General features: G+C 34.1%; 3 protein-coding genes and 1 non-coding gene across 4 annotated transcripts; 1 reads left to right on the forward strand and 3 right to left on the reverse strand.

Moving 5' to 3' along the window:
- Positions 1–2,643: 2,643 nt before the first annotated feature.
- TRNAG-GCC lies at positions 2,644–2,714 on the reverse strand. Its single transcript has one exon. It is a non-coding gene; the product is annotated as a tRNA-Gly (tRNA).
- Positions 2,715–3,694: 980 nt separating this feature from the next.
- Positions 3,695–9,983, reverse strand: LOC116108287 (tRNA(His) guanylyltransferase 1-like). Its single transcript, XM_031394539.1, has 13 exons — positions 9,880–9,983; positions 9,591–9,722; positions 9,441–9,485; positions 7,903–8,072; positions 7,705–7,790; positions 7,435–7,542; positions 6,870–7,126; positions 6,286–6,417; positions 6,151–6,195; positions 5,396–5,565; positions 5,113–5,198; positions 4,431–4,538; positions 3,695–3,829 (listed from the first exon to the last, which is right to left on the reverse strand). Exons 1-13 carry the CDS (start codon positions 9,981–9,983, stop codon positions 3,695–3,697), a joined length of 1,578 nt encoding a protein of 525 aa, XP_031250399.1.
- A 2,149-nt stretch (positions 9,984–12,132) lies between these two features.
- Positions 12,133–14,906, forward strand: LOC116108289. The gene is made up of 2 exons (XM_031394540.1): positions 12,133–12,444; positions 13,378–14,906. Exons 1-2 carry the CDS (start codon positions 12,133–12,135, stop codon positions 14,686–14,688), a joined length of 1,623 nt encoding a protein of 540 aa, XP_031250400.1. The 3' UTR covers positions 14,689–14,906.
- Positions 14,907–15,655: 749 nt separating this feature from the next.
- Positions 15,656–18,492, reverse strand: LOC116108306 (protein SLOW GREEN 1, chloroplastic-like). Its single transcript, XM_031394559.1, has 4 exons — positions 17,735–18,492; positions 16,493–16,639; positions 16,179–16,259; positions 15,656–15,975 (listed from the first exon to the last, which is right to left on the reverse strand). Exons 1-4 carry the CDS (start codon positions 18,362–18,364, stop codon positions 15,790–15,792), a joined length of 1,044 nt encoding a protein of 347 aa, XP_031250419.1. The 5' UTR covers positions 18,365–18,492; the 3' UTR covers positions 15,656–15,789.
- Between the last annotated feature and the right edge of the window lie 7,683 nt (positions 18,493–26,175).

Consider the following 26,175-nt stretch of genomic DNA (forward strand, 5'->3'; position numbering starts at 1 on the left):
CAACGATCTGGCAGTTTTCGGCCTTTGATCTGGTCGAAAATAGCCAGATCACGACCAATGATCTGGGCTTTTCACGACCAGATTTTTTTTGGTTCCAGTGCACGACCGACCGGATCTGGTGATCATGCACCATTCAAGCAACTACCGATGGTGGTGATTGACTATCGGCAGTGACTTGGGATGGGTGAGGGTGATTTTGCTACAAATTAAAGATTTATATAGCTGCGGTGTTTTAGCAAAATTTCAAATGTATCGGTTTAAAAAAAATATTCAAAAAATAATAATGAATATAATATTATATTAAAGTTTAAAAGGAGGGCAATTTAGTAATCTGTATAACATACTCACCCATTTATCTCCTAACCAAACATATCAATATAATATACTCATCAATTTATTCCAACATAATCAAACACATTTCCCTAAACATTTACAGTAATCTTCAAGGTAATCTATCTTTCCATTAATATAACATTCTTAGTAATACAATATTCTTTGAATCAAACGTAGCCATACTAGTGTGTCTTACATTATTAATCATCATAGCACTAATCATCCTTAGCCCTTCTCAAGACGCAATGGGATATCATCCTAGCACTTCTTAAGACACAATGGGATGACAGCTTCAAATGTTTACCAGCGGTAATCATTCATTTCCTTAATATTTTTCGCTTTGCTTCAAGTTTTTCGTTAATTTATTTTTTATCCATTTGTATATGCAGTGCACATCCCATTTAGATTTATTTCTAGCTCTATTTTGTTTCCGCCATTGACATTGTTCATCTTCAACATTCACATATGATTTATTTAATTTACCGGACAAGGATCCAAAGAAACAGCTTAAGATCGACATTATGAATAGTAATTAGGCATGTGTCTCAAAATTTTGACTTGATATGATATGATATGAATCAAATGCTTGATATTTTGATGATGGGTAATTCTAACTAAAGCTTTTTATTATTATTGTTATGTGTGATGTGAAGATTTTTTAGGTAAGTAATGAGATATTATGGCGATCAGTGGTTGCTTTCTTGGTATCTTTTGTACCGGTGGTGGGATTTACTCATATAATGGCTCCTCTAAGGATGCCTGAGGAGGATAGTAAGGATAGTTTTTGGAAGTCTGATAAGTGTTTTGAGTTAATTCACGCAACGATTGCATCACTTTTGGTACGAAGCCTTTCACTTAGGTTGGTGTAATGATGATGACATGGCGATGGCGACAATTTAAAGAGGAGCAAAGGAAGGGATGGTTTAATCAGTTTAGAATGTCCCACAAACAAAGTTTCAAATGACAACAATACACAAAACAAAATCACATACACTCTCTACAAAAAAGCAAAATCCCCTCAAACTTTCGCATTACCTTGCATGCATTTTCATTCATGGCTTACCTCTACGTCAAGAAGTCAAAGCTAACCACAAAAAAGAGAATCTCATCGCAAACAGGGCCGTCTCAAGAACATTTATGACCCTAGGCAAAAATTACTTTGAGGGTCTTCTAATAATATAAACATATATTAAAATAAATTTGATAAAATATATCAAATTTATTTTCTTGTCTTTTGAGATGTAAAATCACTAGGAGAGGTGGACAACGATCGGCAGGCTAACTGGGTCAGGTTGGTGGGGGGTTGTGGAGAGCAGATGTTGGAAAAGTGATGGGTGGTGAAATAGGTAATTTCCAATGCTTGGATTGGCCAGAAAAGACTTGAGAAGTCGCAAGCCAAAAGGAATTGGTGGCCGCTGATTTGACGGAGTAAACGAATGAGTTATGATAGAGATTTTGATGAGAGGGTTGAGGGGAGGAAGATGGTGGTGTCAGGGAAGGCCAACAACGCCAGCTACATGCTGAAAAGGTCAAAAATGGTTGTCGTGCACAGTGGAGTTGGGTTATGAGATTCGTAAAAAATCGATCAAATCGAGGGCTATCAAGGTTGGAAAAACACTTGGGAAAATGATAAAGTGATGATTCCAGTCAATTTTGGTGAGAAAATTGATGAGAATCATCTTCAAACTTCTGGCATTGAAAGAGGGATGTAGATAATTTATGTTAATGTCTTAATTTGTGATTGAATTGGGGTTGATTAATTTGAGATATGTAAATGACTATTTAACCTTTTATTGTTAAAAGAAATTTAATGTGTTAATTTAGGGGTGTAAATTTGAATATATGAAACTAGATGTACAAACTACTATTTTATCAAACTTTGGGTGGGAATATATGTAAAAAATTTATAATAAATTCGGATCTTTTTGGCTTTTTTTTTTTTTTCCCCTCCTGACTTGGATAAAAAATCATACACCATTTTTTTTTTAATATATTAAAAAAATTATAAAAAATTTGAGCCTCTATTTTTGGGGGCCCTAGGCAGGTGCCTTACCTGCCTACCCCTTGAGCCGGGCCTGATCGCAAACTAGAACAACCTTGCTTTGGGCACCCAGGAAAGTCGGGTCCCGAACTTGGAGATCATCTTCGAGGAAAATATAAATTAAAAATTCTATAAAAGTTGGAAGAAATTAAAAAAATAAAAATATCAAATATTGAAAAAACAAATAACATATTACAAAATTTTAATTTCTTTCATATTAACCCAAATAATTAGAACTGACCCGAATATTTGGGATAAAAAGCAAAAAATGCACCAGCCGGGAATCGAACCCGGGTCTGTACCGTGGCAGGGTACTATTCTACCACTAGACCACTGGTGCTTCACTGGTTGTCTGTTTTCAGATAAATGTTCATATAGTAATAAAATTGAATTGAAGATATATTAATCTAATTTGTAATTAACCATCTTTATCGAATTTTATGCATACCTGTTGTGTCGTATAATTTTTTGAACAAAAAAGTATTTGAGAAAAGCGTTTCATAAACGTGACAATTTTAAACTAAAACCAGACAAGAAAAGTTAGATTATTTTTAAGTAAAACAATTCATGCAATTGTAAATGGTTATGTGATCATATATATTCTGATTATTGCTAAACGGTAAAACTTTAAAGCAACTTCGATTCTCTTGTATCGTTTTTAGTATAACCAAGTTTATGCTAATCTTAGATGCCAACTAGTTCAGTTGATTGGATCTCTTAATATCGTAAAAAGATCTTAAGATCGAATCTCGTACTTCAATACATAAGTTCGAAAAGAAAATTATGAAAAACGAGACAGTTCCAGACATGAACACGTTTCAGATTCCACTTTCAATTATAGAATATGAAATTTTATTGTTAACTGTCCATTTCCTATGTATCTTGAAATTTAGGGTAAAAAAAGAAAAAATGTCGCTCCAATTGATAATATCCCAATCAGGTAACACAAAACAGTTGAATTTGCATCAGAAAATTTGGGAGTGATGCTATTTAACCTTTGGACTCATTTTTGCATGAAACTGAACAGGGAAAGAGAATAACAAAAAAAGATCTCGAGATTACGACTGTGAGCGTAATTTTATTGTTTCAACTAGCGTAACATCTGGTATGTTAACTTCAAGTTCATAACCAGAGAATGCCAACCAAAATCATGCAACTTCCTAAGCACCGGAAACTAAAGCCTTCCATATAACGAAAGCAAGAAAGATCCCAGAGTTTCTAGTCTCTAAATTGTTTTACACAGATTAATAGTTATTTCATAAATAAGACGGAAGCAGAGAAGCAACAAGATGAGAAGAAAAGCTGTGACCTGTTGTTACTTCATGTTATAGGGGGCTCTTTGTCAAGGATGTTCGGGTGTGTTCTCCAAAAGCTTTGCTCAATTATATTACAGTGTGATACAATCACTTCATTCTGTAGCTTTTCTCCATTCTCAAACGTTGTAGTCTTCTCTGTCTGCAGACAATATGAATCTATCAGCCTGAGAAGTTAAATATATCAAGGGAAACCACTCTAGGAATCACTACCTGACTCATTAGAAATAATATGCATTGTCTCTACGGAAGCGAGGATAACAACTTCAACATGATCTTTCCAACTATGTACATCAAATGGGAGAAAAGTCTATAACTAAGGACAAGCTGGAAAGTGCATAAAGAATTTAAAGAGCTTTTGTTGTTTTTGAATATAGTGTAGATCTAGCTTTCAAACAAACAATTTAGGTATAACCATTGCAGCAAGCACTGAAATAGCCAATATCTCGTCAATAGTTTTCATTAGTAGCTCTATGTAGCACCCATCAGATAATGACCGCTCTTAAGATGAAAGAGAGAAGTTTGGAATAAGAAAGGAAAAAGCCAGCTTGAAAATGGAGCAAGTGGCTTATAAGTTGAGGCCAGGGCTGGAATCGAAGGCTAGGATTGAAACAAACAGGCAAAATATTTAACCCATATATATTCTATTTTTCACTCAACCATTCACAATAATCTTATCATGTTTCAGACTCTGTATATTACATAAATATTGAACTGTGTTTCAGTTAGGAGAATAAGTAAACCTCAATTCGAAATATAGATGAGCCCTGACGGAACATCACTGGTAATTTGTTGTAGTTAATACTGAATTTCTGCAAAAGCAGTTCATTCTTCTCCCGTGCTTGAGTACCCTGCAAGGAAGGAAAAATAAAAATCAAAACAAATTAATTGAGACACTTCATGTAAACGCCTCTCACTTAGCCATTGATTTCAATAAGGCTCCTACATGCATGACATCAATGTTATACTAAGTAGCATTGAAATAATTAAGGACAGAAAATATTTTTATTTATTTATTTATTTATTTTGGAGGGGGGGTGGGGGTGGGGGGCGAGAGAGAGAGAGAAAAAACTGATAAAGGACTCAAACAGAGACCCATGATCTCTGTAAGTATTGACAGTAATTCAGTATAGCAACAATCCATCTATATTAACATTACAGCCAACCACATACATGCATGAATGAAAGTGCTTCTCTATTCTCAACCTCATAATACAAGCAATAGGAATTAAAAAAAAGGAGAAAAAGTAAAACACCAGTGCAAAAGCATACATAACATGTTAAATGGATATAGAATTCGAATTTTGAAGCCAAAACAAAATCAATATGTATAAGAACCCCACATAGGTAAATATGATACATTCAGTAAGGTGATATTTAATGAAGAACAATTCCTGCTATCATAGCATGAAAAGAAACAACCACCTTTAAGCAACCTTGAGCTTCACTTTTGCTTTTACCAGACTTCACAAGCATCCAGAAACATGTATTATACTGATTATTGATGTGGCCTGTAAATCAATTATTTTTGTGAATCACGTGAATTACCAGAAAGTTCATAACAGTATTCAAAAAATAAAACTCAAACTTGAAGACATTATTTATTTTTAGAAAAAAAAAAATAAAAAACAGATTAATTCATTGATAAAATAAAACCTCCAAAATTTTAAGCATCCTCCCGAAAAATAAATAAAGAAAGAATACTCACAATCAACTTGTCTCCATGCCAGATAATCTCGAATAATATCAGATGATGGATAGCAGACAGCTCGTCCATCAAAAGAGGGAGGGTACTTCAAATCATTCTGTGGGAAGAATTCCTTCCATTTCAATACATACATAGAAGTGAAGAAGGAAACAATGACAGACACTATTTCACTGCAAAGATTATACTGAGAATAAGTTTAACGTTAAAAATAATATGCTCATCAAGCAATACGTATGCATGCAATGATGATAACATGTTTGACATAATTCCCTTAATCAATCAGAGAGAGTATGCAGCACAAGTGACTTTCTATAGCCAAAAAGAGATGGTAGGTGACATAAATCAAATGGGTTTTCACAAGAAAATTTACTCTATACATACATCTTTTTTCTTTTTAAAGAAGAAATATATATATTTCTTTATCAAAATCTATAATTGGAACCTAAATACTTGGACAAATGTTTCTAGACAAAACTAGACATATTTGGCATATGAAAAAGCTATGTTTTATGCAAAGATAAACCACAAATCACTCCTCCATTTGAGTATTACTGTATTACTGGGAGAATGGACTAAAATTACCATAGTTTTTCCACTACCAATACATGTGACAAACATCAATAAGAGTTGAGTTTCATCATACAGAAATTTCATGAAGAAGATATCTCCAAAAACAACTTTTTCAAAAAATAGCCATAAATCAAACGTGAAAATGTTGGAATTGCAGAAAATTGTACTGGAAAGACAGGGCAAACCTTGCTCGCCTTTGAAAGAACGGAGATCCCTTCTTCAAAACAAAGCTGGAAGTGATAACAACAATGAAGGGATTAAATATTGGTAGAAGTATTAAGCAGAGCCAACATAAAATATAATAAAAACATATCAGATACCTGTACTCATCACTAACCCCATAAGCAAAGGTAATATCTTGAAACTCTTCTAGAACAGCCACTGCACATGAATTCATAAGGTTCAGAGCTTTCTCATCGTTGGGCTTCTCAAATTCATGAACTTCAGAGAATCTATCAAGAACCATAAAAAGTCTTGACTACTGTTTGCAGCACGTTAGGTGGTTAAACAAACAACAAAATCCCATGTATTACAAGTTTGAAACCAAAATGGTACATGCAATAGTAATCCATTCACAGAGACAGGAATAGTTAGCGGATTTTATGCACTTAAATTTTACATTTATTACATGGTGACTTCTCTAGAATTTTGAGAGTAAATCTACACTCAAAATAAGTTTACTTCATAATTTATAATCCAATTCTATTGTCAATCATTAAGTATAACAGCAACAGGCACTTCTACTTGAATAAATTATTAAGTTTACTTCATAATTTGTTGTCTTGATTTTTCAAAATATACTCGATGAATAAATTAACATAAAGTATCATCTTATATATATTTTTTTTTGTAAGTGAAACTCAATATACCAAGAAGGAGATATTGCTTTGTCAACAAAGCTTACCTGTGAAAATGGCAGCCATCAATTCTAATTACGATCCATGCACATGGCATCAACTTGTTTTCAAATAGAAAGGACCTAACATAATCTGGTTTAATTTTGCTAACATTCTCTTCAAAACACCCCAGCTCCTTAAGAAGACATGGATGCTCACTCCAAAAGTTTCTACCAGCTATATTCTCTGAGTGAACTATCCTCGGCTTTCTCCGCAGTCTTTTGACAGGAGTGCCATCCTCATGATATTTAACAATATCTTCCACCTGATGAAGAAAAAAGGAAATTAGAATTCATATGTCCAGTATTACTTGTTTTCCTTGCTTTCTTGTCCACCCAACTAATTCACTTTGGAAAGTCAATCTAAAATTGCCTCATTTTCCCAAATTCACCCTCAGTGAATTGTAGATTCATTTGTATCCCTCTCATGTTTGAATTAAAAAACAGCAAAATTTATGACTGATAAATAGTGAGCACAAAAATTCCAATAGGAGTGGAGTCTCCAAGAAACAAAATCACCAAGCCTTTATGGTAATCAGTAACATAATTCTACATAAATAGATGGATGGATTACCTCTGTCTTGAAAACACAAGATCCTCGACGAAATAATTCAGGAAGATTTTTGTAGTTGATACCAAACTGCTGAAAAAGAAGCTCATTTTTATCTTGTTTTTGAGTTCCCTGCAGAGTCGAAAGACATAGGATAAGTAAAAATCAACGCCGGGTTTTATGCGCACACACCCACATATATGTATACACAAGACTGTGACAATTATATTTCTATCAAAATAAATAATATACAAAGACAAGCACACAAGCACAAGCAGAATCTAAAATTAGCACCTTCAGAATTTCTTCTGCTTCCTTTTCGGTCTTTCCACTTTTAATCAGCATCCAAAGACAAGTACTATATTGGTTATTCGTATGACCTGCCAAACCAAGCATGAGTTTAGTGCCTTCAGATTCAGGTAATTTAAAAAAAGAAAAGCAATGATATCAAAAAAAAGGTCTGTTTAAGTCCTGCTGTATAAAAATACTTACAATCGTTTTGTCTCCATGCAAGATATGTTTGAAGAACCTCTATTGATGCACAACTTATGACTCGAGAATGGAATGAAGGGGCATATCTCAACCTCTCCTGGGGGAAGAACTCTTTCCATTTTGTGACATACATAGAAGTGAAGAATGATGCAGTGAGGGATAGAATTTTGCTGCATACAATTTCAAGAAGCATATAAATGATACACAATTCCACCAAGGGAGAAAATCTAAATGGCTCATATGAAAGCCTGCATGTAAACATTTTTATGCATTAGGATAGGAAACTGATAAATGTATTTCTAAATTCTGCAGTCATAGTCAATCATCCATTCCGAGCAGCACGGAAGTGTTCCTAGGTACTCCTAATCTTAAGCTTCCCATTACAAAGAAAAGGAAAATATCAATGTAGGTACGCTTCCAATACTTCACATGCATGCCTACTTTCACTTTCACCTCTCTAGAAAACGTTCAGAATGACAGTATATTAACTTATGCATATGTAAGATAGAATTGAGTTTATCTAATTTTTCAGTTAGCAAATATGTAAAAGAACACAAAATAAGGAACAAACACTCTTACAAAGGCCATATAAGATCACAAAATAGGGGAAAAAAAATACTTTTACATAGACCATACAGGCTTGCAAAATTAAGACAAAACACTCTTATAAAGGCATACATACACAAGAAAAGCACAAAACAAACGAAGTAGTACAAATATCACGTAAGGTAAAGATTAACATTTGATAAGCAAGAATATATGACAACACAAAAAAGAGAGGCTCAAACGCTGACACAAGGCTGTACACAAGAAATGTAACAAAAGAGTGTTGGTAGTACATACATATAGAACTGAAAGAAGAGGTTAGACCTCCACATGCTTTAACAGATTCTGGTTTATTGCCGCTTTGGTCTTTTTGGCAGAGTATATTGAGATACTTCAAATTGGTTTTCCCTTTTCCTAAACATTACAATACTCTACTATCCAGTGGCTGAACTTAATGAGGGCTAAACTCCTTCAATAAACGTTTCAAGCATATTTTTTTAAGGAGAAATATTTATTATTAGACAAATATGGAAGAGTTACTCTTTTTTTTTTTTATAAATTTCTCTCTTATATTTTGTAAAGAGCAAACTAACTTGCGGAAAAACTTTATGTTTCGTGTCTTGGATTTCTTCCTTTAAATCAAAGTAACTTTGAATCCTCATGTAAAACTTCTGTCAAATTTTAAGCATCTCAATTTATAGATTTCTTTCTCTAAACTTCATCCATTTGTATTATGTGTCTTCAAATTGACTTTGAAGTTCTATTTCTTTAATTCTCTTTCTCTCTCTCTCTCTTTTTTTTTTTTTTTTTTTTTTTTTTTTGGGTGCCATATATATACAATTGTTTTGATTTGATTTTATAAATATTATAACTTTCTCGCTACACCTCTGCAGCTGTCACCCATTACCACTTATTTTCTTACAACTTCATCAATAACACTATATCAAATGAGTTGCAATTACTAAAACAATTAGACAAAGTTGAACTAAAACCTGGCTCGCCTCTGGTAAAACTTTGTCGTCTTCTTGAAAACAAAACTGCAAATTACACCAGAGTTACACACACAGAATCAAATAATGCACAAATCATCCAAAACTGAACAACACCACATAAATAAATAAGTAAAAAGTTGAGCCACCAACCTATACTCGTCACTATAACCATATGAAAAAACTATATCTGGATACTCCTCCAACATTGCAACTGCACATGAGTTCATCAAATTCAAAGCTCTCTCATCATTTGGTTTCTCGAACTCATGAACTTGAGAAAACCTGCTATAACATTAACAATGAAAACAACCCATGTAAAGAAACCTCATAAGAATTAACATAAAATCGAAAGTTCATTCATTTTTTAAGTTTCGTTTGTTCTCTTCAAAAAAAAAAAATAAAATAAAATAAAATAAAATAAAATCTTATTGAATACCACCTCTGAAAATCCCGGCCGTCGATTCTAACAACGATCAAGTTGGGCATGAAAACTTCATCTTCAACTTCAAAAGACTTCACATACTCATATCTGCTATTCGCCATTTTGCTTTTGCTTCTTGTCCTCTCACAGAACTTCCATCAAACTTGGTGTGCACAAATAAAATCTTAAAATAAAATCACATAGAAAAATCCTTTTATGCGCATTAAACCCTAAGTTGACACGTCACCACTCCACTCCCAGCCGCCAATTCCCTTCTCAGTTTGCACCACACCACCACAAAAAATCCCACGCGCCGCCGCTGCCGCAGCAACCATAAAACCGTACCGGCTGCTGCTCTTGCTCACGCTTGTTTGCGGCTCTAGCTTGAAAATTGCTCTGAATTTGAATAATTTATCGTCATGAAGGAGAAAGAAAGAGAAACAGAGATGAAATTAAGTGTATATGAGAGTTGGGGTCTTTGGGGAAGGGAAGGCGAGATTCTGGCGTGAAATTGTTACAAATTGAAATGTATATTCATTGGAAAATTTATTTAGTCCAATATATTCTGATAATCACACTACAGTCCCTGTCAGTGTCAGATGACTGCCGTTACTGACAAGGCAAGGCCACCGGGCCGGCTTGAGTTTAAATCTAATTTAATATTTTTACTAAATTTTTTAGACCTTAGAGATGCTGTCAGCAAGTCGTGGAGTTTATATATGCGAGAAACTATGATAGTCGACCTAAGCAAAACCAATCAACACAACGATAGGTTGAAATAATAGTCAAGGCCTTCCTTTTATCCCACACACACGTACACTCACGCAGCTTCTAACATCATCTAAAAGGACTAGTGAAAATTAAACAATAACATAAATGGAGAGCATAAATATGAATGAAGAACATGTACAAAAATGAAGAACAATAACATAAAGGAAAACATAAATATTAAACATGTTAAAGAACATAAATTAAAACATATATGGGATCTTTTACTATCTATAACATTTTCACCCTTGAGGTTGAGGGAAAGTTAGAAATATGAAAGAAACATGGAAGAATTATAGTAAAGATGTGTAGAGAAAGTATGGAAGTGTAGAGAAAATATGGGAAAGAAAAGTGAGAGAAATAAACCAAAGTAAACTACATGTTCCCACCCAAGGTTTAGCGAAATAGAAAATTCTCATCCCTGTTTTCATTTATTCTAGATTCTTACTCTTAAATTAACACTATTTTCTTAATTTTAACTTTTTATTGTATCGTGGTGCATGTTAGCACGTTAATATGCATCGATGCTTCTTTGGGCTGAAAGTAGGCTCATGTTAGTAATAAATGGCTCATGTTAGCATCGCCCAAGCGGTCAGATTTTGGCTTTTTTTTATTGATCCTAAACTTCAAAATAACTTCTAAGACCACCTTTGGACTTCCCACGACCTCCTCTATAAAACTCATACCCCCACTTGTCATCATCACTCACTTTTATGGCCACTCCCACACTTGCCACCTTGCGATTTTAGGTATCTTCTCGGTTGTAGTTTGTCTGGGTATGTTTTTTGGTTGTTTCTAACTTTCCATTCGTCGAAAATCGAAGCCCTAAGTCACGTTTATCACCTGCTTGATAAAAGGCCTAAGGCAATTTTCCATATTCCCACCCTTGGTTAAACAGTTAATGACGGTGTTTAATTAAATGTAAGAATCTGAAATAAATGAAACCAAAAGTGGAAACTACCATTTCGCTGAACCTTGGGTGGGATCATGTCGTTTACTCCTCTTTTAATAATAAACTCCCCTGAGTGTGTCGTACCAAAACCCCCTTAAAGAGTTTCCATAGTTCAGCTAAGCTTTTTTAGTCTTCACTTGACTATATCATTTGACTTTGGAAAATAATACAGCCACCGACAGTGATGCACCGAATTTATGCACTGAATGATGTAATAAAATCTTAATCATTAATTTATTTTAACTTAATATTAATCAACGGTTAGAATTTTATTATAGTCGATGCATATATTTAATGCACTATAGTTGATGACTGTAACATTCTTTTTTACTTTTGCAAAAATTGCTTCTGCATGAAAGTACTTTCCAAACTCGTCTCATAGAGTCTTTTATCATATTCTTGTAGTTAACCCGATAAGGTCTTAAAAGGTGATGTGACTCTTGCAAAAATTGCTTCTACAAAAAGTGTACCAATAAAAGCACTTTCCAAACTCTTATATTAAAGTTTAAAAATCCCATAATTTAGCTAAAACTGTTCCTTCACTTCTCAACATGTCTCTGGAAGCACCCGCTCTTACCAAATTCAAACCCGGTTCTATCCCATCAAACCGTCGGTTCACCATCTCGGCGGCCGGTTCACTGTCGCTCATCCATTTCCGCGGAACCGTAAGCTTTCCTCTACCTTTGTTTTCCAAGCGGAAAGTCGTTTTCCGTTCGGGAAGTAAAGTTCCCGCGGTTTTGGAGAAGAATGAGTGTGCTGTGACGGAGCAAACTAACACACCGGTGAGAATTGTGGCCGTCGTCGGTGACGGCTCCGTCAGCCCCCTGAAATGCGCCACGTGGCAAGAGGTCATGCTCCACACCGTAAGTATCATCACTACTTGTTCTTAAAGAATTGATAATGCTACGAAAGTAGCTTCTTTTTCGCTCAAATAATAGACAGTTTTATTTGTCAATTTTTTTTTTTTTTTTTTATAATTTAAAATATAAGACATAGATTAATACTATTATTTTAAATAGGAGCAGATAATATAGTAAAAAGAGAAAAAAATTAATTTTCGGATTGTAAGATATAATGGCTGTTTGTTCGTGTTCTTTAAATAGAATTAGAAGAGGAAGGGAAAAATGAAAATTTAAAGAGCAAGTTTAAATAAATTTGATGTTTGAGCAATAAAATACAATAAAGGGTTTAAGAATACAAAATGTAGAAGGGGACTTAATAAAATTTTCAAGGTTAGCCCTTAGTGGCTCCATTCCTGAATCCTGAGAGCTGACTTGGATATGTAGGGTTCAAAATGATATTGAAATCTTGAACCTTAGCCAAGTGGTTAGGCTTGTCATTTGCTTTCTCAAGGTTTGGAACATGAGTACCTATAGTTCCAAAAGCTATTGTTTCCGGGCTTTAGAGATTGTAAGGCTCGGTAGGGCTTTAGTTTCAAGCTCGGCTCTGTGAAGCAAGGTCGGTGAATTTCTAGATTATAAAAAAAAAAAAAAAATGATAGTGAAATCTTTCTTAATCTTTACTCTTGGAAGTGAGGCTTTGATCAAATTCTCTGTGTTTATTTATGTTGTTGTTTGATTATTGTTGCAATTTATTGAATATTTTGACTACCTAAGCCAAGTTAAAATCAGAGTAATCAAGTAATCATTGGAATGCCATTAGCTATTGATTTCAGTTTTCTTGCATGAGGAGTATGAATTTCCAGCAGATTATGCTGTCGATTTGTTTGTCTATCAGATAAGTGTGCTTGTTTATGCTAGATTTAAGTACCCATTGCTATATTTTCCTCTATGCAGGCGAAGAGACTAAAATGGGTTGATGAAGGATATGAAATGGTTGTGTTCACTGACAATCTCAGTCAGTTGTCTAATCAAACTGTAGTCAATCTGCAAAAGGAATTGAACCATGCAGATATTTTGCTGATTGTTGCTGTCACAGATCAAGAATCTGTGGAGTGGATTCAGGAAAACAGTCGAAATGTCCCGAATATAATCAGCTTCGACTCCTCTCTGAATTTATTGAATAAACTAGGAGGAACTTATGTCCATTCTGAAACAAAAGGGACCATATTTGACAAAATAGTTGGTGTTGCACAGCCAAAGAAAGCAAATGAATCAGTGGAAGTTATCCAAACTGTATCTGAGGCGTGGGATCGACACAATTCTGATGATATAAGGTTCTGTTTGTTGGTTATTATTAATGCTTATATAAGGCCAGTACCAACACTACAGAACTTGAGATCGAAGGGTTTTTCAACTCTGAATTGCATGGTACTGAATTGTGGACCTCAGATACTTAACTGTCTTCTGGATCCTAATTGTAGGAAAGCACTTCAGTGCTTGAACCAGTGCAGTCCAGTTGATCAGGTTTGTAATTATCGGTGTATTGCTTCATATGAAAGTCCAAACCTGGAAGCATTCTCGCTGTGTGTATTACAGAAGAACAATTGCCTGGAATTGGATGCAAAGATTCCTGAAAAACCTTATGTGCCTCCAATGGCGAAGTTTCAAGGAAAAGACTTGTCTCATGAAACCGCTGAAGATCTTTTTGTTGGCTGGTTGGGGAGTCTGGATTGGAGTTGGCGTGTTGTGGCTGGACAAAACCCAGCCTATGATCAATTCCCTTGCCAGTACCAGCTATTTTACAGGGGAAAAGCAAAAGGGTCGTTTTGGTATGAGCCTGTTTTTCAGGTTAGAACTCTAGAGGGGCGGCTGGTCTGGAGGAGGCGGAAGTATCGGGTTAAGAGAGACAAGATTCCAGGGACGTTTTACTTCACTGTCCTGGATAATGGGGTTGTTTCAAAAGAGTTTTGGACGATCGTATATGTATCTGATGATTTCAGTTGGGGTTTGTTTCATTATCATGGTGCTGCAAGAGTTGCTGGGCAGTCTTATACCGGAGCAGTGCTTGTTAGTCCGAATGGGGCTTACCCAAATGAAACAGAGAGAATTAGATTAGTTACTGCTTTGGACAAGTGTGGAATTAAAGAATGGGAACTATTTACAGTTGACAATTGCTCATGCCAGGATCCTCCATTAGGAATTCCAGAGGGTTCAAGTTTGCATTCTACAACTGACGTCAAAGACCAGAACTGGTCCTGCGTTTAGTTTTATATGGCGATGAGCCAATAAGTTTCACTGTGTCTTAATTGGCTCCTGGATCCGGAATTAACAGGAAGATCGGCAGACTACTTGAAGGAATTGAAGATTATGCATTCATTTGCCATTAAAAGGTCAGTCAAATTTGAAAGGCTCTTTGATGGCTATTTACACTCAACAGGTATTCTCTTTGATAACGATCCTTACAGAATTGGTGAAAAGGAAAAGACATTGTCTGGATATGGTTAGATGATAGCCACCCCCCTCCCCCAAAAAAAACCCAAAAAAAAAAAAAAAAAAAAAGTAACTGAGGGAATAAAATATAATGCATATTTCTGTATAGTTCATTTATAATATGATGGATTAATACATGTTGTGAAAATTAATTTTTCTTGTTTTGAATGAATACAGATGATTTCTAGCACCGATGATTTCTTTATCTTTTACATTAAGACTTTCTGCTTGAAAATTTTTGAGTGAGTACAATGAAAAGACAGAGTACACTTCTTCTATTGATATTCTAACTTAGATTTTCACTTTCAAGTTCCAAATCTTGCAACTCTCATTGATCAAACCTGGAGGAAGCTTTTACTGATTTTGTGTAGGCTCAAGTAAATTAGAATATGCATAATATTGATTTTTCTATAAGACATGTTAATGGTGGAGATTGCCTTTGCAACCAGAATTATACCAAAAGAAAGACATGATATTGAATTATTATTTGCATAAAAGATAATTCATGGCTGAAAATTTTATATTGTTTTAGAGAAATGTCACACTATCACAACTCACTCAAGACAATATACATGTCTCTAAAACCAATCCAACAACTTTGAGAGCTCTATGAAATTAAAAAACAATGTGAACGAAGAAATGACACAGGATTTCACTGATGAACCAAATCACACCATATTGATATGGAAGATGTTGCGAACGTAAAAAGATTGACTTGAAAAGGTAAACATTCTGTGATTCATAGTGATTTTGCCACTCTTAAAGTTGACTCGGATGAAGATTGGCTTCGCTCCAACGATTTCAACATAAGATAAATGTCTAAAATATGTATATTTGATGACGGTAGCCATTTGAGGAACAGTAAGTTCTGGTGCTTCATTTCTTGTATGAGAATTCAGCTTCAAACTCCTTTTTAAGCCGTTCTCTAGATTTAGTTTTAGCCGCAAAGACAACGTCGTCCATAAATCCTCTTTCTGGAAATTCGTCAGGAACAAGGCTCTGGTATATCTCAAACTGTTCTGCAGCTTCCTCCTTTTTATCCAGCAAACTATAGATTATACCCTGTCAGAATGCCAACAACCAACAACTGGTTATTCAGAGTAACACTTCAAAAAAGAAATGCACTTCAATGCCATTTAAGGCTTATTTTATCCTTAGCATAATTCTAGCCATTTCCTTATTTTTGTTGTAAAATATGAACTTGAACGGTTGCAAACTGTCTTAAGCCTAGACACCAATTAGCTGTGTGTAAAGTGAATTTTTACTTGGCAAAGATAAGGTCGGAAATCACGAGGATTTTCATTCACCAGATCTTGAAATTGTTTCAAGCCCTCCTCCAACATACCCTGCAAGGGAAATAATATTGCAAATGGTCATATTCACAATCGAACCCCACCAATCCAACAGAATTTTTAATTTTCTCGCTGTGCGTATTCATCTGTACTTATCAGTAGCTCCAACATGAAGGATGAAACTATCCATCAGAAACTTGAGCTAGCTTTCCCCACACACAATGGTAAATGAGAAATGCATTGGCATATATACGAACTTAATAAGAGAAAATCATTTAACAAGTCACCTTCATAACATGCATTTGTGCAATTAGAATTCTTATGTTCCGCTCCTCGGCGACCCTTTTTTCACGGCGTGCAACTTCCAGAGCTTTTATTAGCATCTCAAAAACAGCCGGGCCTTCATGGTTTTTGTGCATCACCATTGCCAGACCCTGCAGAAACAGAAGGCTTAAGTCAGCTGCTGAGAGAAAAAGAAAAGAATTTAAATAGGTTAACCATTTCATTACATGCATGGAAATGCAAAAAAGTGCTTGGATATAGTACAAAATAACTTAAATGACTTTGAACAATTGTACCATAATTGGTAACAGAATACAAGTTGCATCAAGGAAAGTCATCTGTTTTATTCGGTATCAACTAGCAATCTGCATATGTTTTGAAAATGACAAAGAAACTTTAGCCAAACAGCAATTAGACAGGTTATCCAATGCAAACTCCACAAACCGATACTTCACAGGAAAATGATGGTAGTTAGACTTAAACACCAGGAAAGAAAGGGGTTTGTCAATCATATGGATGAGTACAAAGGAATATCAACGTTACTACTATCCACAGGTAAGCATTTTCGACTTAGTTTGCCAAAGAGACACCAATCAATTATCTTGCTGAGTAATCTTCATGTCTAGGGAGAGATATAAAACCAAACCTCATCAGAGCCTGAATAACTGAATTAAATCCTATAGTGAATCCGACCAATGCTCTGTACATAAAATCAGATAACAAAACGTTGACCTTTTCCTAAAGAATCGACTAAAACATCTAAGTAAACATGAACAACAAGAGTGATGAAATTTCACATCTAGAAATGAACTACTTAGGCAAATTTGGACTGAATTCAACATCGTAGTGGAGATTCTAAATTTAAGTAATAGAAGAAAGTTGAAATTTGTTTTTCTAGACCTTGATAAGTCCTATACACAAACAAGAACCACATCAAATACATTGCATAATCATTGGAAACCTAACACACAACACATAACCAACCAAAAATTTAAATTCCAGAATCCATATATACATGCAAAGCTCTAAGCAAAAGAGGCCTCTCCTTCAAGATTTCCTTTAAGCAACCTTAAACCCTAAACCTGAATTCAACATCCCAAGAGATTATCGAGTTGAGCAGTCAAATTATAGTTCTAGACCTTCCAAAGTCCTATCCACAAACAACAACCAATCATATACATGGCATAATCATGATAACAAACAGCACAAAACCAAATAAAATTTTAAATTAGAGAATCCATACATACATGCAAAGCTCTAAGCAAAAGAGGCCTCCTCTTCAAAATTTCCTTAAACAACCTCTTGGCCTTACTCAACTGCCCCATCATCTCATAACAAAGCGCCTGCAACAGCCTCCATTCCACCTCCCTCGGCTCGATTTCGATCAGCCTCTCAACATACTTCACAGCCTCCTGAGTCCTCCCTCTTCTCATCTTCCCATACACAACCACCTTCAAAGCCTCCACATTTCTGGGCTCCTTCTTCAAAACCCTCTCACACATCTCCTCTTCTTCATCTTCCCCCATCTGGGTCTCACTCTTCTCCCCCAAATTCTCACTCATTTTACTCATTTTCCCAGGCAATGCCCAGCCTGGTCTCACGCTAAACCCAAAACAACCCAAAAAAATCACTGATCCCACAACAAAAGTCACAACTTTTTCTTGCAAAAACTTCAAAATTTCTGTTTTTGATGATACAGAAGGGCTTGAACAATGAAGTTTTGAACCGGGTTTGTGAGAAACGTGGGATGTAAATGAGAGTTTTTGAGGTTTGTGTTTGTGGGGAAGACTTATGAATGGTGATTTGTAGAGGCTTAGGGTTTTGGGGTGGTAAAATTGTGACTGTAAATGAGGAGAGAAGGGTTTGATTGAAGCCATTTCTGAGGTTAATTGAATTCTCTCCCAAAGAAGAGAGTGATTATCAGAGAATGATCAAATTCTCCATTGAAGAACTCTTTTGAGGGTTTTGGGTTTAGTGTTATCTTCAGAAATTTTTGGGTTTTAGGAAGATGACGCAATAAATAAACGGCAGCGTTTATTACCTAGCCTAAAAATTCGGTGAAAATTACCGGTATTGTAGCATTATTCATCCTAAGAATTGATTGAAGTTTATCATACTATTTTTTTTTTTTCTTATTTTAACTTGTGTTGTAAAAGTTAGTAAGCTTGATTAAATTATATTTTTATCCCTCTCATAAGGCTTGAGAACTATCTTATCCTTGCTTTCAATTGGTTTTAGGCTAATTGTATTTATGTTGAATTTGTATAGACAAACATATAACTATTTGGATTAAATGGTCTAAACTTATGGACTCGTTTAATAATAAGATAAATTAAATAGGTTATGTAACTTGTTTATAACGCAATTAACTGTTTATGATACAAAAATTTATACAAAAATTAATTAAGATACAGTAAAACATGAGTACCAAACAAGTTAATTGAATTATACGTCTTATAAACGACTTAAATGAGGTAAACATATTATAAATGCATTAAATAAGTTATTAAATGGGTTAAGTCATATTGCGACATAAATATAAAAGATTATTAAATGGGTTACATTGATTATAGTCATGTCTTTCTTTTTTTTTTTTTTTTTTTTTTGGTATTCAAGTGTGTTTAGATTAACTTGTGTACACTTCGACTATTCTTTTGATGTCATAAGTTAACGGTAAGATAAGTCTCTAATGATTACTCTTTATTAGTAGTTGTGAAGATTATAACTAGATATATAGGTAGGGATGTTCAAAAGAACTAATTAGAACCGGAATCGGTGGATACCCAAGGTCTGGTTCTGGTTCTTACCCAGAACCGACCGTCAATTGGTAGGTTCTGGTTCCAAATTTTTAGAACTGGAACGGAAACTGAGATTAATATGAAATAAAATTAAAGAGTGGGAGGTTAGTTGAAACTTTTATAGAAAAAGTAATGTGAATACATTTATATTTATATTTAATAATATTTAAAGTAAGTTAGTTTGACTTTTGAGAATCTACCGATACAAAGTAATGGAGTTTGTAATTTTATTTTTGTTAACAAATCCCGCGGGAAGGGGGGGTATTTGTAAGTTTTAAGAGTTTTTTTGCCATTTTAAAAACTTTTGGGGGGTAATGAATTTTACAGGGTACTCGGAACTAGGAACCGGGTTTAGAGTTTAGGTTCTGGGTATTTAGGAACCAGAACCGTCAATTCCAGTTTCGGTTTCAAATTTCAAGGAATCGTTGATTCTGGTTTCCGTTCCTTCAAAAAATACAAAGTACCCGGAACCAAACACCCTTATATATCAGTTCACTAAAATATCATAACTACTTTATTTTTGCCCCTAATTTCAATAGGTAATGACGTCACCCCATTCTTGGTTAACTAAGGTCATACTTTAAAAAAATGGGGTTATTTTGTTAGTTTTTCAAACTAAAGGGGCAAAATAGTCATTCAATCTAAAACTTAAACGCAAAATTTAGAGCAACTTCTCTGTGTTTATAGAGGCAATGATTAAAAGGTCATATTGGCATTGAATTTAATTAAAAGGTCATATAGTTTTTTCAGTCTTTACTAAATAGCCTTATTTTTTTATTAAGACAAATTAATAACAATTAAACACTAATCATAGGTTAATTAAGATTAATAAAGGTATTGAGTAATCTTTCAAAAATTATATTTTGTCCCCAAAAACCTAAAATTGTTGCATTTTAACACAAACCCAAATCAAAGAAATTGCTCCCCTCTATCTCGCCATTACCATTAGAATAGCCCCCATGTTGCTGTTTGTTCTTAGCAAAACTGAAGCCCCTCCTCCTCCTCCTCCTCTACATCTTCTTGTTCCTCCGCGATTAACATCTTCTTCTTCAGTTTAATTGGGTTTTCTTTTCAAGTTGGTTATGATTACTGTATTTGTAATTGCAGAGTCTGTAGATAATTGCATAAAGATGGTAAATTTTTTTCTTAAATATTCGGACAGTTTGTCCCTTTTATACAAGTCTTTCGATTTTTCCTGTTTGAAATGTTTTGAAACTCTCTCTCTCTTCCAGATGTTTCATAATTGCAAAGTTGCTATGTGCTTCCTCGCATAGCTGATTGTGCAAAGAATGATCGTGATGCAGTGCTCCGTGCAAGGTATGACTACTCTTCTTGAATTGATGATGCAATTTTATGCTGTTGTTCAAATCATCTTTTTTTTTTTTTGGATTGCAGGTGTTGTGAATATGCCCTGTTGATATTAGAACATTGGCCTAATGCTCTAGAAATACAACGATCTGCTGATCTATACGAAGATTTTATTAGGTGTTGTGTTGCTGATGCAATGAGTGAGGTATTTTGATTGGAAATTTCATTTTCCTTTTCTTTTTTTCCAAAATGTTTGGAGACTTGTATTTGGTCTCTGTGTGCTTTCTTAAACTTTCTATACTATTGATACTTGATTTTGACACCAACTACTCGCACGTGTGAAATGCTAAAAGGACTTAGAAGTCACACGTGATATGAGGGGGGGTTGAACTAAATAAGGGGTGAAGAACAACATTTAAAGTGGTTCGGATGCTCAAAAGTGAATCCTATGTCCACTGATATTGTATTAATAAGTGAGATCAGGTCGCGTTCATCAAGCTGAGTTACAATTTGAGAGAGAATACAAGAAAGAGAGAGAGAGAGAGATATTTCAGCGTAAAATTGGCTAATCCCTCAAAATGAGAGGGAAGTCCTCTATTTATAGTATGAGAGTTCAAGGTAATGATTATAAAAGCTACAAGTGGGTAGGTGCCGCGCAAATCCTTCCTTTGTGTCCTATTGGTCACCTGCCCGAGGGATTTCCTCGATCAAAGCAGAGCTTTGACACATGGGTGATCTCTAGCCGCTTGTTGGCCTGACGCTCACCTGCATGCCAATTGAGCTAGGCGCGACGTGGTCGCACCTGGACGGCATAGAACCCTTCTGAGCTCTGACCAACCTTTGCTGACGAGGCTCCACGTCAGCCCTACCTTTTCAGGCATAACATATATAATTGACTAAAACACTTCATATCATGTTCTTTTTCCTTTTTCTCTACGTCGCTAGCAATATTGGTAAGGCCATAGTTTAAAGGGATTGTGGTTTTGACGGATAATAAACGAAGAGGATGGTGGGATGCATAGGCGACATGCTTCTCCTTCTCTTTGTGATAGAGGTGGAAAAATGTCATTTACCTCTCATGTATCAGCTTCTTCCAACCTTCGTGGGTACGGAACATCTACCATGGTTGCAATGGATAGAAGTTCGAGTTTATTTTTTGGGACCTCTCTCTTATCTGGACTTCTTTTGTCACAAACAAAGTCCCTAAATAAAGGTTCTGAACGTAGTCTGGAAAGTGTTCTACATGCAAGCAAACAAAAAGCCACCGTAACGCTCAGAGGTTTGGAAATATCTGAGAAACAGAATCCTTCTGGCCCTCATATCTTTACTTCAACAATTAGCCGCTGCTGTGCCTTTTCGGACATCTCCTGCAACTCCACAGCCTGTCGCTTTCTCTTCAGGTTCATCTTTGCCCACATCTTCACCTCCCCATTTCTCTAATGGGTCAACTGAGTTGCAGCATCAAGTTCCAGATGTTATTGAGGAGACAACACCTTATGGGGAATCTTCATGTGTTCTGTTTTCAGCTCGTAAGGTACCCCTCTTTCTCTCTGATTCATTGCAAAGGCATCCTTATTCATCATGAACTAACGTTGCTGTAGTATCTCTAGTATTTGCATGTGTTAAATCATGAATATTACGTGTTTTCATATTTCATTATATTCACTTTTATTTTGTTATGTAGGTGTTGAAATAGAAGAAACAAGCAAATGTACCCAGTTTAGGTTTTGGGGCGCTAGTTTCTCCTACGAGAGAGGTTTTACCAATTTATCTTTTACTTAGTAGATAAAGCCATCATTTAGTAACGTTAAGTCATTCCATGATGCAGTGGTGACAGATTGCCTGAATGATTAATGAGTTAAAGTGTAAACCATTTATCAGTAATCACAACCAACTTTGAAGCAGCGAGGGGAGGAATAAAGGAAGGCATTTGAAGCTAGTGGAGATACAAAAGCATGGAATAGATTTAGCTGTGTTTTTTGGGTAGCAGAAAGTGTATTTAGTTAGAAAGGTGCAGGATCCATGGAATCTTTAGAGTCGGGACTGAAAGTGTATTTAGTTGAGACAAAATGCATGTTTTGGTATGTAGTTATTTTTGGAACTGCTAGAACTGCTGGAACTATCATTTTCCAGATTTCTTTATTGTAGTTGCTTCCTGTTAATCAAAATAATTTCCTCAGTTTTTCTCTTAATTGATTGTTTGGTGAGTGAGGATCTTGGTTGACAGATTTTTAGGCTATTGTTTTATTAGTTTTTCTCTTAATTTGTTGAACACTTATTAGTGAATCAGAAAACAATTTTAATGGTTTTAATGAGTACTTTATATGAGATTATCAAATTAGCCGTAGTCGCTTAATCGATGTGGGCTATTGCTTAAGCGATCAAGGCTTATCTATACTGGATCGCTTAAGCGAGAGCTGACAACGCTTAAACGATCGTATACTTGAGGATTATTTAGACACAAATTAGACTTAGTCGCTTAAGCGATGTGGGCTATTGCTTAAGTAGTCAAGGCTTATATATGCTAGATCGCTTTAGCGAGAGCTGCGTCGCTTAAGTGATCGTGTACTTGAGGATAATTTAGACACAAATTAACCTTGGTTGCTTAAGCAATGTGGACTATCGCTTAAGCGATCAAGGCTTATCTGTACAGGATCGCTTAAGCGAAAACTGACATCTCTTAAATGATCTTGAATTTGAGAAGGAATAGTCAAGTACAAAGAAAATTGGCTTTGGTCGCTTAAGCGACGTAGGCTATCGCTTAAGCGATCATGACTTATCTGTATATGATCGCTTAAATGACAACTGACATCGCTTAAGCTATCAAGTGTAATTTGCTTTTGTACTTAAAATAATCCTTCTCAAATACACAATCGCTTAAGCGATCTAATATAAATAAGCTGTGATCGCTTAAGCAGAAGCCTACATCGCTTAAGCGACCAAGGCCAATTTGCTTCTTTTCTCCTCAATCTTTTGATATTGTGAATGTTTGAGCGAAAAATTATATTCCGTAACGTGGGAAATGAAATACGTTTTTACTAACGTGTCATACTAGTGTATTATGACATTCCTGTATGTATCAAAGAGTTGTTAGTCACATATCGTAGCTGTTATATTTTGATGTTGTCAACATCCAAGGTTTAAATTAACATTAATAATCTTCTTAAATGACCTTAATATGTGTTGATGAAATTATGTTGTCAAATAATCCTTCTTAATTGACCTTAATATGTGTTAATAACCGATGTCGTTTAAGTGATCAAGGCTAATTTACTGTTTTTCTCTTGAATCTTGTAATGTTTTGAACGTCCCAAGTTAACATTAACGTTACTTAATAAGGGGTTGTCAAATAATCCATATAAAAAAAAGATAGCTTAAGCGATCTAGTATATATAAGTTTTGATCGCTTAAGTAATAGCCCATATTGCTTAAGTGACCAAGGCTAATTTGTGTCTAAAGTTATCTTCAAGTATACGATTGCTTAAGCGATGTAGGTCTCGCTTAAGCGATCTAGTATATATGAGTCTGGATCGCTTAAGCGATAGCCCACATCGCTTAAGCGACCAAGGCTAATTTGTGTCTAAACTCATCCTTAAGTACACAATTGCTTAAGCGATGCAACTCTCGCTTAAGCGATTCAATATTTATGCCTTGATCGCTTAAGCGATATTCGACATTGTTTAAGCGACTAAGGCCAATTTGTGTCTAAACTTATCCTCAAGTACACGATCGTTTAAGCGATACAACTCTTGCTTAAGCAATCTAGTATTTATACCTTGATCGTTTAAGCAATAGTCGATGTCGCTTAAGCGACCAAGGCTAATTTGTGTCTAAACTTGTCCTCAAGTATACGATCACTTAAGCGATGCAGCTCTTGCTTAAACGATATAGTATTTATGCCTTGATCGCTTAAGCAATAGTTAACGTTGCTTAAGCGACCAATGCCAATTTGTGTCAAAATAATCGTAATCACTTAAGCGATGTTAGCTCTTACTTAAGCGAGCCTACACAGATTAGCCTTGAGTAAGCAGTTCCGGGTACCCTGCATTTTTCGGGGGAACTGAAATCGCACAGTACAGGTTTCCAAAAAAAAGAATCGGAAATGGAATCGCATAGTGCAAGTTCTTAAATTCAAGGAACCAGAACCTAAAATGCAGGTTCCGGTTACTTTCTTGGGTACCTTGAAAAAAATTAATTACCCCCCTATTAGTTTTAAAAATGACAAAATTACCTTAAAAGTTTACAAATACACCCTTGACAAATTTTGATTACTCATTCATTTGTGTCCAATGAGACTCATAAATCCTCTAATATCTAGGCAATACTTGAATTCAATCAATTCATCACAATTCACATAAAATTCCTCAATCAAAACTAAAACACAAACAATTAATTAAATTAATTAAACAATCATACTATAAATCTATAATTTAATATTATAATTAATTAAATTTCTAATAATTTAATTAAATATTGCACTAATGTTCTATAATGTAATGTTATAATTATTTAAATTTTTAATCATTTAATTAAGTAATGTACTAATGTTTATAATGTAATGTTATAAATTTATAATTAATTAAGTAATCATTTAATTATGTAATGTTATTATTAATTATAATGTAATGTTTTAATTAATTAAATTTCTAATTATTTAATTAAGTATTGTACTAATGTTTATAATAGAATGTTATAATTAATTAAGAAATCATTTGTTTATAACATAATGTTATAATTAATTAAGTAATCGTATTATAAATTTATAATGTAATGCTATAATTAATTAAATTTCTAATCATTTAATTAAGGTGTTGTGCTAATATAGTAAATTACTAATGTTTATAATATAATGTCATAATTAATTAAATAATCATTTAATTATGTAATGTTATAATTAATTATGTGATCATACTATAATATAATGTTATAATGAATTAAGTAATCATACTATAAATATTTAATGTAATATTATAATTAATTAAATTTCTAATAATTTAATTAAGTATTATACTAATATTTATAATGGAATGTTATAATTAATTAAGTAATCATTTTTTTATAACGTAATGTTATAATTAATTAAGTAATCATAGTATAAATGTATAAAATAATGTTATAATTAATTAAATTTCTGATCATTTAATTAAGTATTGTGCTAATATAGTAAATTACTAATGTTTATAATATAATGTTATAATTAATTAAGTAATCATTTAATTATGTGATCATACTATAATGTAATGTTATAATGAATTAAGTAATCATATTATAAATCTTTAATGTAATATTATAATTAATTAAATTTTTAATCATTTAATTAAGTATTTACTAATGTTATATGATAGAATGTTATAATTAATTAAGTAATCATTTGTTTATAATATAATTTTATAATTAATTAAATAATTATACTATAAATCTATAATGTAATGTTATAATAATTTAAATTTTTAATTATTTAATTAAGTAATGTACTACATTACTAATACAATGTTATAAACTTATAATTAATTAAGTAATCATTTAACTATAATGTAATATTATAATTGATTAAGTAATCATTAAACTAGTAATGTATTAAT

This window comes from Pistacia vera, unplaced genomic scaffold, assembly GCF_008641045.1.
Source record: "Pistacia vera cultivar Batoury unplaced genomic scaffold, PisVer_v2 Contig561, whole genome shotgun sequence".
Taxonomy (NCBI): Eukaryota; Viridiplantae; Streptophyta; class Magnoliopsida; order Sapindales; family Anacardiaceae; genus Pistacia; species Pistacia vera.